General features: G+C 35.8%; 4 protein-coding genes across 7 annotated transcripts in view; 3 read left to right on the top strand and 1 right to left on the bottom strand.

Annotated features, from left to right (window-relative positions):
* The window catches only part of LOC129797635 (cytochrome P450 6A1-like), a 690,618-nt gene that overhangs the window by 43,144 nt on the left and 628,671 nt on the right, over window positions 1-18,803 (top strand). The gene's annotated exons all lie outside the window — the stretch shown is intronic.
* Window positions 1-18,803, top strand: part of LOC129797630 (cytochrome P450 6a9-like) — a 667,408-nt gene that overhangs the window by 19,934 nt on the left and 628,671 nt on the right. The gene's annotated exons all lie outside the window — the stretch shown is intronic.
* Window positions 1-18,803, bottom strand: part of LOC129797457 (sodium/calcium exchanger 1) — a 121,904-nt gene that overhangs the window by 56,250 nt on the left and 46,851 nt on the right. Inside the window, exons 3-4 of one of the 3 annotated variants that reach the window (XM_055840046.1) lie at window positions 16,475-16,546; window positions 7,715-7,860 (exon numbers count right to left, since the gene is read on the bottom strand). In XM_055840046.1, the coding sequence (XP_055696021.1) occupies window positions 7,715-7,860; window positions 16,475-16,546 (218 nt within the window). The remainder of the gene's footprint in view (window positions 1-7,714; window positions 7,861-16,474; window positions 16,547-18,803) is intronic. The other 2 variants (XM_055840047.1, XM_055840048.1) reach the window with 2 other exon arrangements.
* LOC129797576 (probable cytochrome P450 6a23) lies at window positions 988-3,183 on the top strand. The gene is made up of 2 exons (XM_055840305.1): window positions 988-2,084; window positions 2,401-3,183. Exons 1-2 carry the CDS (start codon window positions 1,082-1,084, stop codon window positions 2,832-2,834), a joined length of 1,437 nt encoding a protein of 478 aa, XP_055696280.1. The 5' UTR covers window positions 988-1,081; the 3' UTR covers window positions 2,835-3,183.

Raw genomic sequence — 18,803 nt, 5'->3', positions numbered from 1 at the left:
CTGAATGTCAGAGCATTTAACACAGAATCCAAATGTATAAAACCATTCCTTTTATCAAGGGAATGGAACAAATTGGAAAGTGTTTGATAGAGATAAAAGCTTCTTAATGGATGCTTGAGGTCGTTTTAACATTTACACACCATAACTACAGCATGAAAACCTTATTTCACTCTGTGCTGTATTCCTCTTGGATATTTGCTTGGTAAAAGTTTTTTTTATATTATCAAAAGAGGGGAAAATGTATAGAATGGTGAAAGTTTGGTTGCAAACATTTCCCTTGCTGTAAAACTATCTCAACCACATTAGCTGTTTTCCACTTTTGCCTTCAAAAGTCTTTCCCATCGGCACAAATATATACCATTAGATGTAAATAAAAGTTTTCTGTACCTAAAGGTACATACACCTGTGAGTGCTTTGTAGTGGAATTATAGGAAATTGCGTTGAGTGATGTAATAAATACAAATAAGGTGAAATAAACTTTGTGGGTGTGCGATTGAAATCGAAATATCTTATCGCTTTTACTGATTAATGCCAAATTGTATTGGTGGGAGTGAAGAAGGTCTCAAAATTTCATGAAAAAAATGAGAAATATTTCTCATATTTTATTATTTATTTATATATATAGTTTTAACGGTTTTTATATAACATTGAAAAATATCATTATTTAGAAAATTGATTTTGTGTTAAATTTTTGTTTATGTTGAGTGTGGACTTTTGGTGAAGTTAATTATTTATCTTATGTTAGATCTTTCACAAAAAAAATCTATCAAAAGTACCCATAAACAGATTTATTTCATTTTCAAAATTTTTGTAGGAGTATAATGAGACGTTGAAGGATGTTGAGAATATAGAAAAAAAATCCTTCGAATGGAAAAAATCATACTTAGCAATAACTGTACGAAATATTTCATAGATTTCTTTAAGAGAGGTCTCCCCTTCTTATCTGCTTGACTGAATACGGTGCGAAGCTTTTATGTTCGCAATGGGCAGAGGTTTCACTTGGTATACGGTGGTGGTTGAGCTCCCAAGTGGAAAAGTCCTTGTGGAGTGGCTTCTCCTGAATTAGTGTGCACTCCAACGCATGAGGGTGGGTGCAGAAATGGTGGAATGTGATGTGCTGGTGATTGTGGTGATTGCAGTGGGTGGAATATATTGGTGGTTAAAGCGACGTCTATCAGTGTGGAAGCGTCGGGGGATAGCCCATGTGAAACCACGTCTACTGATGGGTAATCTACGAAAGAAGCACCATATCGCACTCGCCATCGCTGAAAGCTACACAAAGCTCAGCGTGAAAGCACAATTGGGTGGCTTCTATTACCTCCAGCGTGCCGCCATCCTTCCCCTCGACGCACGTCTCGCCGGCAACATACTCACAGAACCACATTTTGCCATGGATTCCCCTTCCGAAAGTTGGGATTATTATTCACACAAGAGGGATTTTGTCGTGATTGATTCAATGTGGAAGAGCATATGGAATCGTGCTTTGGACATTGCATGCGATTTTTCGACCAACCTAGAGAATGTGAATGGTCAGAAAATTGATGCTTTCGACGCATCACTAGGGTACAATGTTAAGTTTATCGCCAATTGCTTTTTGGGAATGAGTCTCAAAGGCCCAAAATTGGATAATTTGGAAAAATTAGCTCGAAAACATCTACAATTATCGGGGAAAAGGCACAAACAGTATCTCTTTCAGCAAACTTTCCCCCAAATGGCCTCACTTTTTGGAATTTCCTCTATGGACGACATACTGAAGTCATTTGAGAAGCTGATAATAGAGCAGACAAGAGCTGACCTTAGCGATAAACGCTATCAGAAGTTGATTAAGATCGTGGGGCAACCCAATGGGCAACGTCTTTCAAAGAAAATTGATTCGAAGGAAATAACAAGAAGAGCTTTTGGGTTGTTTATCGCCGGCATTGAGACATCAGTGGCCACTACGGCGTTCTGCATGTACGAATTGGCTAAGAGTCAAGACATTCAAAGCATGTTGAGGCGTGAAATTACGGACATTCTTCCCAAGTCTCAACATATCACATACCAAAGTCTAGCACATCTGAAATACATGGATGCCGTAATTTTCGGTAAGTTTTCATTGTTTTTTGTCTATTCTTAAATATCCGTTTTAGTAGAGATCTAATGGGATCAATTGATGATTTTGTCTATAGCATAGTAAATTGTAAGTTAATTTATCTTGATAGGAGATAAGATTAGCTTAATGATTTTACCGGTTAACCCGTATATGTAGTACAGTGAACTGAAAGAGATTCACCCTTTGAATATATATGTAGGTATGTAATGTATAACATTACATATAACTTTTATCTCACACCCAAACACGAATTGAGCTGAGAGGGAAGTTTTATTACCCTATCTGAAATAAGTTTTCTGAATTTGCAGAAACCCTGAGAAAGTACCCCCCAATTGGGAGCACTTGGCGAATAACGAGCAAGGAATATTATGTGCCAAATTCAACGTACATCATTGAGGAGGGTATGCCCGTGGTTGTTCCAATTTATGCCATACATCATGACCCCCGGTACCATGTCAATCCCGAAAAATTCGATCCTGAGCGCTTCCTCAACGGGGATTCTGATGGGATAGCTGAAGGCACGTTCATGCCATTTGGACGGCGAGATGCAATTTCCATTGAGATGCATTTCACCATCATGCAAATCAAACTAATGCTCGTGTCCCTCCTCAAGGAGTTCCGCATTACACATGGCGAACCACTCCCTGATGCACTAGCTATAAATCCCAAATCGCCCACACTCACCCCCAAAAATCGCATTTGGCTCAGCGTGCACAAACTTGGAGATTCCGCAGAAATATGACACCACCACTGAGGAAATATTTATTTGTTTGCATTTCGTAAATATTCTTATGTGAAAACATGTAAATAGCATTGCGATGGAGGGGGTGGGGGGAGGGTAAAAGCAAGACGGTGGAAATATGTGAAGAACAAATTAAAGTTTAATTTCCTTGTTCCATTATGTGAATATTTCCCTCGCAGCCATACTCCTCATGCGGATACCCAAATCTAATCTTTAAAATAAATGTCACAATTTCACTGAAAGCGAACTAAATTAAATGCCTTCTTGTGAATTTTCTTCACGCTATCAGAGTTGTCAAATTTCCAGATTTAGGAATTTAAATTAAAGAAAAAAGGAATTTAAAGCAAAAGTGGTTTTGAATTTTCTAAAGCTTTTCCAAAAGCATTCTTCTATCATTTTGATTTATAAAGTCTTCAACTTATACAGTGAGCTGAGCACATGAAAGTTGTGGTAAAGAAGAAGTTGTGGGAAATATCATGCTGTGTGGGAAGGACGTATTAGAAAAAAGCTCAACATATTCTGCAAAAGTGACTTCTGCTGTGGCAGGAAAAGCTTCTCAGCGTGTGCGTCCTTTCACATGATAATTCACCCTGTATGTGCTCCATCAGAGGGTGTTTCCTGCTGCTATTCTCATGATTCTTTAAGGTGAAAGTCGTTCCGTGAAAGTAATAATAAATCAGAAACACCTCAAAATTACTCTTTCTTTCTCGAAAGGAAGCACCACTGAAATGATATTTCATCATTTCCGCTGGCATCTTTGGGCTAGCATCATAAATTCAAGCCTCCCCCGAAGATCCAATTATGTGATTGCCATAACTCATCATTTGAACTAAACACTTGTGCTCTCAAAAGCACCGCACCACTTATCACATCCTGCTTCCGGGATTTGCTCTAGGGTCTTTTTTAGCCTCTTTTGCTTTTCATTTGCCACCCAGGAAAAGCCGTACGAGAAGTTGAGGAAAACGAAAAAAAATCTATAGCGGGCAATAAGCTCGTGGAAATTTGGTAATCCCTTCGTGAAGTGAGGAAGAGGAAAAAAAAGACATAAAAACATCGTAGTAAATTGGGGGGATTGAAGAAAAAATATGTGTGTACGGGACTTGGCAATTTATCGATTGATTTCGCATATACATACGCTAGTCGAGACTTCTTTTGAGTCCTTGCAAAATGCCATTCATACCTTCTTTTTCTACAAAACTTTTCCAAGTGTAACGAAATTGATGAAAGGGTCAGATGAAGAAATAAAATTCACGCATGCGAGACTACATTGTATGTAAATTCACAATATAATTACCCAAGATAGAGCAAATTCATCCCCAAACCTTGACCTAAATAAATAAACGCATTTTCACAGGAAAGTATCTTTTCTCTTGAGGAGGGTTATGAATTGTGATGAGATAAGAACCCAACGTATTCTCCCTTTGGACACAAAGGGTTGACATGAGATAAGAAGACCTCTTCATTTTAAAGCAGACAATACCTAGAATTTCACTTCATGGAATTTAATATTCCTTCATATGCATGTTTCTCTTCTTTTCAACAATGGCTATGATGCTTCCGTAAAAAAATATCAAAGCTTGTTATTTCAGCAAATTTTCAATGGAGGTAATTCACGACAAGTACATCGCTTAATGATGCTTCCTAAAATCTCTATTTTACCACTATCTCTTGCATTTTTAACAACTGCACGTAAAACACATTCAACTGTGCAATTACATCTTTTACTGCCTCGATAAAGAGAATTTGTTTGCGAATGTGGTTGGAATTTAATTATTATTCTTTTAAAACCTTAATTCCAATAAAAATGGTTACAAAGGGTGTTTCAAGTTAGGTTATAAAAAGTAATAATATCAAGAGAGTAACTAAATAAAAAAAAACTAAATGCTAATCCAAAAAGTATTCAGAAAAAGCTCCTCAATAGCTATGAAGATAATTATTATTCAATGAAAATTTTTACTATGAAAGATTTAGCAAGATTTAGACACATTTAAAAAGAATAAAATATTAGTACAGTTTCCAAAAACAAATTTAATTTTAAATCAAATAAAAAGATTTTTTTCAAGTTGTAATTCGTAAATCCGAAGAGCTGAAGTCGCTGATTAAACATAAGTCAAACAGAGGAATTCTATACGAGATTTCATTCATAGCAAGACAATTACAACCAATATGGTTCAACTATAGGCCTGACTTTAGGTATTATTAATGGTCTGGTGGGAAAACATTGGAGTTATTGACATACCATGAGGTAATAATACACTGCTATACATAAATAATTCGCCTTGACAGTGTCTTCTGAAAATAATGATTTACTATTCCCATTATATTGTCTAGTCAAGTGTCGTATTAAATTAATTGTTCCACATCGAAAGTTCACAGAGAAGAATTTCATCAATACAATGGAGCGAAAGTGGGGGCGCCTGGTGGAGCACTAGACACCTCCATCTATAACGTGTGAATTTAAGCATTTGATAGGCTTGATAAAGCAATTAGCAGACTTAGTGGAAAAGCATAGATTTTCCACCCACAGAATAGCATCAAGTTGAAAATTCCGTAGTTTTTCAATCAAGGAAAAACTTGAATAAAACTCATTAAAGCTTTATTTCTCTTTTAATGCTTTTTGTAGAAAATTTGAATTTCTTTCTATAGTTTGCAATTAAATTCATTAAAATGAAAATCAGAAAAGAAAACAAAATTAAAATTTTATTTTGCATATTAGAGAACAGTTCTAAATTAATTTATTATGTAGTACATTTTATGGTGTTTAATTCCGTGTGTAATGCAAATGTGACGTCTTAAAAATTATAAAGCAATTCATGAAGGTAAGGGAAAATGTAGCACATAACACGAAAGTTGTATTCAAAGAGAAATTAAACAGCAATGAAAGAACTTTTCTACGCTGTTCAACATTTTCTCACCAAGTTGATGTATGAAGTTATGTACAAAAGTTCTGAAATGAGACGATTAACTCGGTAAGGAAAATATTGGAAACTTATTAAAAGTTTTTGTTGAGCAGTAAAGAACGTGAACACAACTATCGGAAAAGGAATTTTTTATCGGTTTGGTTTTACATTTTCAATCAATTCTTAATTCAGGGTGGAGTATTTTCAATTAATCTCAATATATACCTTCATAAATGGCCTATGGTACTTTTAAATATTTGAAGATTGAATGTAAATTCAATCAAAATGCTTCCAGGAGTGCCCATAATCTCCAAGAAGGTGTTTTTGATTGTTTTCTTCACGTAGGCATTTTCTGTGAAAATTAATTTTCTCACAAAATAACTTGGAAAAATATTTGTCAAAAGATTAGCACTCATAACCTTCCAAGGTGGGAGAAAAAGCACATTGAATAGAGAGGGACGAAGCTATAAACCCTACTTCTTTCTCCTAATAAAGAATTAATTTAATACTCGCTTTTTTGCTTGTGTCACGGTGGTGCAATAAAAGAAAAGAAATAAGACGACAAGAGTATAGGAAAAAACAGTCTAAATTGCTCTAAAAGAAATAAATTTGCAAGGATGGAGCATGAAAAAGCTCTACCAAATAACGAAAGCTTCATTGTCTCTTTATTCGCTGGTATATATAATAAATTCAGAATGCGACCTTAATTTGTGTTTATTCCCATATTTTCCTACCAAAAGGCAACATATATTTTGGATTCTAGTCTCATAGCATAAATCCATCGTCTTGATGTGACTATATACATTACATATGTACAGTACACCCTGAATTTCCCAGAAAGTGTTTTTTATCAACCACGCAATAGCTTTCGGGAGAAAATATTACGAAATGTCCGACTCCCAAGGTCACGTATATCATGATTAAGCGAAAAGGGTGATGAATAACTCTAGGGAATCACATCCTAGTCGACGCGGAAGCAACAGCTAAGTAATAATTCAAATTCATTCCTATATCCTCTCTATTAAATGCCTGCAATTCATCAGAGCAGATGCTTGTGGAATTCATATGATAGGTATGTTAATTCACATAATATACAGATTTGAGTACTGAATCTCTTTCAATACGGAAAGCAAGGGTTGGAAAATAGGGTGTAGTTACTTTAAGAAATTTTCATGTTAAGAACAAAAAGTTACTCAATTTAGTTAATATTTATCGTAGCAATAAATGAGAGTACATAAATTTCTGAATGAATTATGTCTACAAACTTTTCAGCATTACATTCTTACAGTGAAAATTGACAAGTCAACCAAAAGACATGAAGAATAATTTTGCATAATTAACAGGAAAGACACGGCAAGTTGGAAATGACTGAAATTTTCCGTAAAACATTTTATTGGTGAAGGGTAAAAACTTTCCGTTATGCTTTTGTTATCTGTCTAAACGGTAAGAAAAGCCCAATTTTCCGATGTTCATTTTAGGAAGAATATAAATTCGCTTCAGCACTTTGTTGAGGTGTCTTACCACATTTACATCCAATCTTATAAAACATTGGGATGTAATAATTCAATCATTATCCCAAATTCACGACAGCTTCCCACGGAAGTTATCTCCCGCTTTTACTTTGACGCAACAAAGCTTTGTAGTGGGTTGAAAGCATTTTCCAGATTTTCCACCAGCACACCTCACACTTTACCAGTTTCACATTGCAAGAGATTGTGCTATATATCGAGGTTTCTATGGAAACTTTGGTTGGTACGAAATTTGCTTTTGTGACTTCATCAGTGTTTCTGATACACATTGCCATGCGATAGGGATAATATCACCCCTGAGGGTAGAATTATCTCAAAATAGACACCTTTTCTCAATTCTATGAAAAGGCCGAATTGAAGGTGAATTTTATTTTTAAATTATTCCTTCCATAAAGGAGGTGGGGAATGGAAGGAGATTTTAATTTTAATGAGAAAATTATATTTTACTTACTTTGAACTCCTTGCTCTCTTTTATCCGAATCTGCGCGCGGATGACATCACCAGCCTTTGGTCGTCCTAGGAGGGCCATTTTATCCTCTTCCGTGAGGTCCTCGGGTGCTTTAGCTTCAGCCTCCTGAACAAGTGATGCTAATTCATCTAAATAACAGACACAGAAAGTAAGTTTAGTACCTACATCTTGTTTTTCTACCAAGTGCAAATGGCGTTAATTATTTATTACAAATTGCACACATTAATGGATGAGGGAGGGTGTGTTGAAAATATAGGGGGATGTCCAAACAAATTATGATATCAGAGTTAAAGATTAATGACTAAAGGTAGAGAAAGAGAGGGATGCTTCGCAAAAAGTTATACATTTCATACCATCAACAAGCCCAAATCTCATCATCTACGCGATTTTACTGGAAAAGGGTAGCCAAAAACTATAAATTAAAGAAAATTACAGCAAAAAAAAAGAGTGCAAGTAAATCTCATTAAATCTTTGTACAGTGCTTATACATATTCTACCTCAAAAGAAATTATGTTTAGCCATTATGTAAAAAAAACCTCTCCTATTCTACAATGCAAACATTCCACATGAAAATCACAGATTCATTTTAGCTGTGTTTCTTTCAGACACAGCTTTTGTGTACCGAGCAAAATCGAAAGTCGTCAGATCGGGCTCAAACTTGGGATGAGCACGAATTAGGGTCCCCACATTCCAAAAAACGTATGCGCCAAAAAAATTTTTTTCCGGCCGGCCGTCCGTCCGTCCGTCCGGCCGGATCATAAACTTAAATTGCAAGAGAACGGTGATAGATAGAGACTTGCGGTAAACGGCAAAGTTTAAATATCGACCTGAAGAAATCCGATTATGAGGTCAAATCCACCCCCCCACCCCCCCGTCCGCCATTTTGAATAACCTCAAAATTTTGTTTTCGCTATATCTCAGCCGCTATTACAGCTAGAGGGCTGAAATTTTGATATGTTGTAGGGGCCATCAATACCTTTCCAACGATACCTCATTTTCGAAAATCGGTCAAGCCGTTTAGTCAATATGGCCGCTACAATTTTTCATCGAAAATCGACCATAACTCGAAAACGGCTTAACCGATTTTGATCAACCCGGGCTCAAATGAAAGCTCTCAACAAACCCTACAACTCTCTAGAACATACAAAGTTTCAAAAATGACCGCTAGAGGGCCAAAAATCAAAAACAAAATTTTCGATTAGTTTTCGATGAATATCTCGAAAACGACGACATAAATTTTTTTCATTTTTTCATATGTTGTAGCTGACCATATTATCTAGCTTCATGCCAAAAATGAAGAAAATCTATGGATCCGTTCTCGAGATATAGCCTTCCAAAGTTGGCATGTCATATCTCGGGTTCTACAAGTCCGATCTTGATCAACTCAAGCGCAAATGAAAGGTTTCGAGAAACCCTACAAATGTCTAGAACATTGCAACTTCGAAAAATGACCGCAAGAGGCGCTAAAATCGAAAACAAAGTTTTCGAAAATTTCGAACTCGAATTTTTCGAAAATGGCGACATAAATTTTTTTCATTTTTCGATATGTTATAGCTGACTTCGAGACCTTTCAAACAAAAAAAAATTTATGAAAATCTATGGATCCGTTCTCGAGATATGGCCTTCCAAACATTTCTTAGGGTATGATTCAACTTTTCCCGACTTTGCGCGTATTTAAATTAATTCGCGTTCTAGTTTGCTCTCACAAAATTGGTACACTGAAAGAAACACAGCTCCCGTAAGCTTGGTCAGCTTACCAGTACATTTTTTACTCACAACTCAAAGAAATAAAATCACCAAGAGTATTTTTAAAAATTGTGTTAAATGTGTCTCCTTGTTGTATTAATGCAGATTTGTTGAGCAACCCAATGGTATATATACGATGGAAAGTGTTTTAATCATTGAGGTAGCGCGTGGCTCAGTAATAAATGCTTTTATTCGTCCCAATGGACAGAGATAAATTGTTGCCATACCACAAAATTTCACCCACTGAACCAACACTGTGGGAAAGCTACTGCTTTGTCTTTAGCTTCACGTACTCTTCAGTGTGTGTATTTTGACGTAGAGTCTGTATCTGACACCCCTGTACCTTTGGATCATTTTTTGCGACAATTTTCCCAATGGAATTTTTCGGAGTACAAAAGCCAAAACCAAAAATATTTGATGACTGTGAATACAGTGAAGGAAACGAATTTCGGTACACTTGAAAAAAAATATACTATTTGCCATAAAAAATGTTTTTTTTTATGAATTGTTAAAATTTAAGAAATGAATTAACTTAATGAACAAGACTAACTTTTCACCTAATGATGGAAAATAGTTTTTGTCTAGGAGAAAAGACATCGTAATTCTATATTTTAATCAAGAAAGAAAACTTTTTACTTTAATTAAATAACGTTTACGGATTTCTCGGATTTAGTTATCTACTTGTAATTACATTTTTCTTTTCCACTGTGTTCCATTGGCTTTTGCCTCAATCGTGATATTCATTTCTGCCAAGTCTGAAGGGTGGCTAAAGTTCCAGTTTTCAATTAGAGTTTCCCACCCAGCAGAACAGAGGGAAAGTTGACTGTCGCAAAAAAGGAGGTATCAAAGTGATGAGGGTGAGATATCACACTAAATCGATTTTTATCCATCATTAGCTTTTTTTAGCGCAGAAGGAATATGCGAGGATGTAGCCTAAATGTGTCCATTAAGTGTGTTTGTTTGCATAATAGCACACCTCTCGCACACAACATTCCCCTCATACTGCCCTCGAGAGAGCTTTTATTTTTTATTATTTTCCACCGAGGATGTGTGTTCGGAAGATTTGTCAACAACATAATCGAAAATTATATTTTCTGTGGGCGGAATTTCTCATGAATGGGATATGTGTGGTAGATTTCATTCAATTACACGCCAAATCTCCCTCAGTGCGCTCAATGTACTTAATCCCAATTGGGAATTGACGGGTGTTTGCTATTGGGGAACTGATATGTGATAATCAATTGTGTGATTAATAGTTTGGGTAAATAAATTTCCAGACAGGTGTTGAGGCCACTCTGTACTATATATTTATTTACTTCCCTTTCTGCCCATACCCTTCCGGCATCCACACTTGTAGCTCGTTCGTAGGGGGCTTCATTGTGGGCTCAGTCGTTGAATGTTATGGGATGTCGCAATATGAAAATTGCCGGTATCCATGTAGATAAGCAAAATATGAAATTTCCTGACAAAGACATTCGCAGTACAACCCATTTTCCGAGCTAACCATAGATAACATCTATATATTATTCTATGTACCATCAGTCTTCCTTCCACCCCTCATGCTCAATCTTTCAGTCAAAACCTCAAAAGGACCACCATGACGAGAGACTTTTCTCATATGATTTTCCGTTCTATTCCCTAGACGGTGTGGGAATGGTCGAAATTTAGGCGTTTTCTTTTTACTTCTGCAACACATGGGTACTCAGAAGGAAAATGGAAGAATGGGTATAAAGAGGATATAGAATTGTTGCTTATGTATAGCGAGCTTTTTGTAGTCCAAACGAGACTTTTTTTATATATAATATTGTGTCGTAAAGTTAAAACAGAGATAAAAGGAAAAGGTCAGAATCCAATTTATATATTATATATGCATGAAAAAAGCTAAGATGTCACGTAGTGGATTATTATGTATCACACCTAAAAAAAATAGAGGAAGTGCTTTCCATGCGATAAACTCTACTGCCCCCAATTCAGTCCATAATACTACCTATTTTACATTTAATAATATTCCAGCTATATTACTTATCGAAATTTTAAAAATGGAACATTTTCAGTTAATATTCAATTTGAATCCTATAAATTGACTTTGTTCTAAAAGTCTATAATTGGTATGTTTTTGAGAATATTAGAAAGATAATCAAATATTTTAAAGCGATGCTGAGGACGTCGACAACGCCATTAGTGTAAGAAAGGAAATTTCTATGTATATAGTAACCGAGCAATGCGACTGTTGGAAAATTTTTGCTGTATGGACTCCTGATGATGATGATGCCCTTTTCTCTGGCGAAAATGGAGTGGAAATGTGGGATGGGCTCGATAAGAGTGAATATAACTCTTTCTCATGCAGAGATTTCCTCTCGGAAATCGAGCCGTTTGGGACACTTTAGCTTCTCTCGCTAGTAAAGCTAATCACTCACACAATGTGCAAAAGGAATGGGATCTTCTGCTATACTTGAAAATCTTTTATTTCGCCACGATGTGCTATCCTTGAGTTGAGGGTGGAATAAGTGGCACAAATGATATGAATCCTCTTCTCAATGCGATGTGATTTATTTACTTACATGCCGAAGAAACACATTTAGGATAAATCTTTGTACGTGAGGAAATTTTCCATGGGTTATCTAAATAATTCAAACCCTATAGCATCAAAATTAATTGCGTACACTATGAGAAATTATTAGAACTATTAATAGTAAGTATATGTACTTTACCCATATATCAATTGATACGGGTAAGAGAATATTTTGGGAAGCACGAAAATTAAAGCATGTGTCCTTTGTACACACACATGAAAGGTAAATTCATTTGGTTTCTCATTATATCTATATAATAAAGAAAGGTCTGTTTGTTGGTAATCTTCCGTCGTGTTCGGCTATACAAATCTACACCGTTTGACCGATCGCGATGAAATTTGGCACAGAGGCTCCTTATAACAGGCGGTTTCGAGTGGCCGTATTCATTTCCCCCCCAAAGCCCCCCTTCAGGTAGCCCCCATATAACTCTCATGCAGTTTTTGCGAATTTTTGAATTTGGCGCCGGAAATGTTGTATGAAAATGATTTCTTCTCTTTGCAATTTTTTTGGGGTTGATGAGTAACCCCAATCTACGTATAAATCACCACAGTTTTTTTTCTCTCTAAAATTTGCGCGAAGCGCAAAACCCCCCGCGAAGCGGGGCGAGGAAAATTGGAGCGAAGCGACAATTTACCTCGTAGTCAAAATAAACATATAATTTGTATACCTACATTTTAAATTTGTTTCAAAATAAGTTCTAACTCTCAGTTGCCATAAGTTGTATTTTTCTTACACTTCACATTTGACGTGAAGTATTAATTTTAAATCAATAGAAATAACTTTAGAAGCTCCCGGTAGTGAACAAGGATTTTAATTTACAATTCTTATTTTATTTTCACTCGATAGAACTTAAATTGAATTCATCTCATTCGAGAAACTTGGCAGTATGTCGCCTCTAGGAAGTGGAACATTGATTTTTTTTCTCTCTACCAACTGCGTATTTTCTGAGAGGATTGTCATTTTGCAAACTGGTACACATACTCATTATGCTTCCGTTAATACCACCACTACACTTTCAAAGTTTAATTCTCAATGAACTTCCTCACATATCTGTAAAATTAATTTCAGAATAGGACTTTGCCTTTGTCGCCTGATTAAAAGGATATGTGATGGAAAAATCCCAAGAATGTATTTTCTTGAGGATGCACAAGAACCCGTTAAAGTACCAGAGAAAAGAAATCTACTGAATTGTTTATTCTTGCAACAATTCACTTGAGTGCCTATCGATTTTATTCTCGAGAATGGGAATTGCAAAAATAAACTCCTTCCGTTGAAAAGTCTCGCATTTCTTCGTCATTCGCTTGCCCATTCTGAGAAAGAAGAAATCTTGGCATCTTCCTCAGCAGTGATTTCCGATTGAATGAGGTTCGGGAGGGGCGATTAATTTTTGAATTCAACATTCAATAGAACATACTTTTGAATCATATCTCACATATGAGTGAGTTATGCACGTAATTTCTTTTATGTTTTTTTTTGCAAGATTGAAATTGCATTTTTTTTTCAAATGATTTAAGAACTACATACTTGATTCAAAATAATATTCTGATTTGAACAATAGAAGCTTCTTTCTTTTTATAAGAAATACTAGTCAACCCGAGCCCCCAATCACGTGTGAGCAAACTCCATTTTAAGCTATAAAAGGGGGGCGTATTTTAGTAGGGGGGATAATAAGTAATACGGTACCCCGAAAAAAATTTAAAAAAAAATCCCGTTATCTGACCCTTCAGCAGGTAGAAAATGGGAAAAAATCAATTTTTCTGTGGGGGCGCTATAAAGGGGGGAGGGGGCGGAATCCCATATAGCGCTTGCAACTCGTCTTGACCCCCTCTACCCCCATACCAAATTTCATCAAGATCGGCCCAGCGGTTTCGGAGGAGTTCATGTGCCACAAACAGACAGACAGACAGACAGACAGACTTTTCAGCTTTATATATTAAGATAATTTGACGCTTTTGAAATGTTGAAGTTATCTTGCAGACAATTTTAATAAAAGTTAGGAATTTTAATGATTTAAGAAGTTTGTATAATTGATTTCATTTATTTCTAGAAAATAGAACTTCTGCCCGCCTTCATAGATCTCAAAAAGCTAATAAAAAAATGCTAAAACATCCAAAAATAGATTGATGAAGTTTTACAAGACCTAAGAAAATTAAATTTTTTTCCAGCATATTCAACTTCTTCTTTAGAACAATTTTTTAAGGGAAAAAATCTGGGAATTCTGGAAAGTATTACACGGTATATTTATAACCAAAAAAAAATGTATATTAGCAGCAAAAACAAATTATTTTCTCGGAAAGAAAACTCAAGAGCCCCGCGGGATGCGGCTGAGAAGCCTCTGTAAAAAGTTGGGAGATCTCAGAAGATGACTGCAGGTCGTTTAGACATTGCCCGTGGAGTCTCCGGGGAGAGAATATAAAATTGCTGGACTTTGTTTATATTTGACTTTTTCTTCAATTTTTCCTTCTTTCCATCCACCCATCTCACGGAGCGCTGCAAAGTGCTTAGATTCTGTAAACAGTATACCTAACTGTTTCAACTTTTCTTCATCACTTTTCTCGCCTATGTCTGGGTCACCATGGGAAATTCATTTCTATACAGAGGGAAAATTGTGAAAAAGACTTTTTGAACTTTTTCTCTATAGAAAAGACTTTTATGCATTTTATTATGCTTCCGATCCGGTATTTAGCATGATGCTGTCCAGACAGACAGAGTTGTGCATGCGTCGGAATGGCTCTGTGAACGATTGAGTATAAGCTCCGACTATCCTCATGGGAAGCCAAGCCACAACTTTGGGAAAATTGCCAAAAATTCCAACACGCCTGTAGAGAACTGAGGTCTGTGTAGTAGGAATAGGGGGTTGTGAAAAGTTTGTCTGAATAAATTTCTGTGCATTCCTAAATGCACTTTCATCTTACTTTTTGGGGGTGTCTCTGAGAGAACTAAGAGAAGAGATGGGGTAGCATGAATGGAACATTGCATGAATTTTTCCCTTCCAACTAAATGCGTAAAAAGGTGATGTGGCATCGGATAGGCGGCTGGCTGAAAACCACAAGTTACAAACTCAATACAAAGGGATGAAACAGGGAAAAAAAGGTTACTCTTGCGGTTCCAGCAAAAGTTTAGTTTGGTACCCTGCGGAAATATTGTTGCTGACTTTTTAATGAGTTCACCAGAAAAGAGAATAAATGCCCTCTTCGCACCACCCCACTGTCCACAGAATGTTTCAAAATGACAAATTAATTTGATATACATATATACATATGCAGAGTTTGAGCGTGAAATTAGTGAACTCTTGGTGCTCACAGACGTCCACGGGTGGAGCTTTTTCATCACGAGTGAGGAAATGCTGGGAAATCCGGGACAGTCAGGCAGACGAGACATCGCATCTATCTTGGCTAATTTCATATCCACATAAAACATGAAGGTGTGTTTACAGAACCGTGAAATTTTCAGGAAATTTACTCACAGACGAAAAAAGTGTTTTGAGACGCATGGAAGAGAGGAAAATTGTGGTCCAACAGATTTTACCCGTCACATTTTTCACCCATAAAAACGTCCGCCGTTGAAACATTTTGCACGCTAAACTATAACACCACTCACGCCAATTTGCAGACACTATATTTTCCGCGCCATTGAACACCACAGCAAACTCTGGGCAGAGGAATTGCAAATATCAATAATGTGAGTACATCTTATTACAAGATTTTAAGAGCTTAATCAGTTCATTTTAATGATTTTTTTTTAAAAAAAAAAAGTAAAATTTCTATCCTGACCTGTTTGAGTAGATAAAGCTAATTTTTATTTTCTTTGTTGACCTATTTAGAATTTATACTAGAACTGAACTGAGAAATATGAATAATCAAATCATCTTATCTGTTGTGCAGACTTTAAAACCAATAAAAATGAATATCTACTAAAAGAGAACTAAAATATAAATTTACGAGGAGATTTACATTTAAACTTCTTGGTATCACTCATTTATGAGAAATATAAAATAATAAAATTATGTACAATAATAGAGGAATCACTTTACACCGAAAAGACGATGAGAATTTGCGAACGTTAGAAGTTAAAGTTTTAGCAAAGAGGATTAAGTGTATTTCCGGCTTGAACGAAGAATATTAAATAATGAAAGAGAAATTTAAGAAGCAATTTCATCATTCGTGACTAACATCGTTTAGTCATTCACTAAATATTAGGAGAGATAGAATTGACCTTAAGTGTAGATTAAAAGAGAAGAGAGAAAGAATAATAGGGGAACATATGGGGGAGGCAGAGTACATCAGCAAATTCTTTTCTCTGCTTTTCTTGTAGGTAATACACCCCAAATGCACAACATCGAAAAGAATTGGATTCTTTTGGCATTATCTTTCCTTATTTTTTTTGTCTTAATAATATTTACTAAAATTCCGTGTCTCCTTACATTGGTTAGCTCCTGACATCTTACGACGTCCCGGCCAGAAACGTTCAGCAACACGACCTGCCCATGACTTGTCTAGAAAATACATAAAATTTAGTGTGCAATATATTTCATTCACCATCGTCTTTTTTGTTGTGCTTTAGCTGAAAAGGGAACGCACTTGATGTCATCTGTGTAGCATAAAATTAATTTTCTTCTCAAAATACACTCAATTGGTTTGCATAAGCATTTTCCACCTCGCCATTCTGCCACGTTGACAAACACTCAATGGCATTTTCACGAAAGACATGTTTATGATTATCATGTAAATACATACATATATAACTTCCATAATACCCGAAGCGAAGACAGAAATTGATTCTTCGAAATTGCAAAGCAATGAGTTTTTGAGGAGTAAAAGGTATAAGAGCAATCGAAAGATAACTATATGTGAGAAATTTACCTTGTTCATAAATCATAGTCCAAAAAGTTTGTTGAATGTGTTTAGTGTTACAAAATGTATGTATGTAGGTTTGTGTTTTATTAGTTTTAACTTAAGGGGTAATCCGTAAAATGTTTAGGAAATTATTTAAAAAAAAAAATATATAAAAAGTTTATATTTATTTTAATCATAAAAGTTATAAAATTATTAAATGAAAACTAGAGCTGTCTATACGTTTAAATTGACTTGTACAATATAATATGTAATATAAAAGTTCTGTGGCAACCAGGGGGTATCCGACTCTTGACACTCGCGGTGCACTTCCTGCCAGTTTTTCATTGCCACTCTTGCCACTCTTGCCACTCGCGGTGCAGTCTCGCGGTACATTCTAAGCATAGTCGGTTACCCCCTGGTGGCAACCGTGGCAACATAATGTTACCATGTTTAGAATGTAAACTAATTCATTACAAAATAATTTTCTGCAAAATTACATTATTGTTCCGTGGAAACTTTCATCAATAATAAAGCAATTGAAGCAATGTGACTTCCAAATTGATTTAGTTTTCCATCCGCTACCCCCTTAAGTTTAATATTGTGCATAAAATACTATTAAAATTGTGTCTATATGTGCCAGACATTGTATTGTTTCTGAGACAATAAAGGGCAATTGCAGCTTGTTTGTTCGCTTCACTTTTTTTCAGTGTTGAAATAGTGAAATGGGGAAGAGCACACCAAGAAGACATAAAGCAATAAAAATTCAACGTTGTAACAAAAATGGGAGAGAACAACTAAAAGCAAAAGACATTTATTGTTTGAGATGATAAATATGTCTCCCACAGAGGGAATATTATAAGGAAATTTTTGTGTGTAAAACTTTGGGGCAGTGGAGCTTGTAATTTGTTGTGGAGGGTAAAAAAAGTACATGAGGAAAAGAAGAAGAGTGTGCGGGTAGTGCGAAAATGCGAAAAGAATGGCGTGTGTCGGAGGTATAAAAAGTAAAGTACAGAGTGGAAATCCTCTTTGGTAGTTTGTTGTGGTCGCTTTATGTGATACGACGATTCTCCCATGTGAATGGAGACGCCTGGTGGTAACACAGTGTTGTATTCAATTAAGCCAATTTATACAAACAAAACGAGAGGTTAAAAGTGAGCAAAATACTTTTCAGATTGCTGTGCACTTGACAGAATAAACAATGCGTGCCGATTTGCGACATAGCAGAAAACCCCAAGCACGGAATGAATTAATTATATGGAGCGAGGGGGTTTTGCAAAATATACCCCTTTTTTGCAACAAGACACATAAATTTCAAAAAGAGTCACTTTAGAGGAATTATTGTGGTGTGGTGAACAATAAGCTCACAATGAATTAGGAGTTGTCAGTACGTCAGTTCCATTCAAAAGTCCCAAACCGCATGCTGTTTGATTACAGCCGTGAAACTTCATGATGCAAAAAAGCTCTCCTCGTACCCTCATACATATAAAGGAAGAAGCTTTTGCTCTTGTCTTTTTCAGCACCTTCACATACGGTTTTGACAATGAAGAATGCTCTATTTTTAGTGTATTGTGGGTTATTGTTGGTGTAAATTGGCGTATACAATTAAAATGAGGCATATTCTCATGGAAGGCTCACAACTATTACATTAGTTGTCATAAACAAGGAATTAAATTCCTGCCTGTATGGCTCAAGGTTTATCATAAACAAATGCAAGTAGAATTATTAAAAAAAAAAATAAACCTTGTAATTGATATATACGCAGAAAACACGTTTTATGATGACCCTTAATGTTCGTTTAAAAAATATATAATTAAAGGATTTCCTTAATAGTGCTGCATTTAAAATGAAACCTTTTTTTTATTTTAAAAGTTGTGCAGCCTTTCGTTGATTTTTGCCATTTAGTTGCATCACTTTATT

Source organism: Lutzomyia longipalpis, chromosome 1 (genome assembly GCF_024334085.1).
Source record: "Lutzomyia longipalpis isolate SR_M1_2022 chromosome 1, ASM2433408v1".
NCBI classification, from domain to species: domain Eukaryota; kingdom Metazoa; phylum Arthropoda; class Insecta; order Diptera; family Psychodidae; genus Lutzomyia; species Lutzomyia longipalpis.
This window is presented reverse-complemented; position numbering and strand designations above follow the sequence as displayed.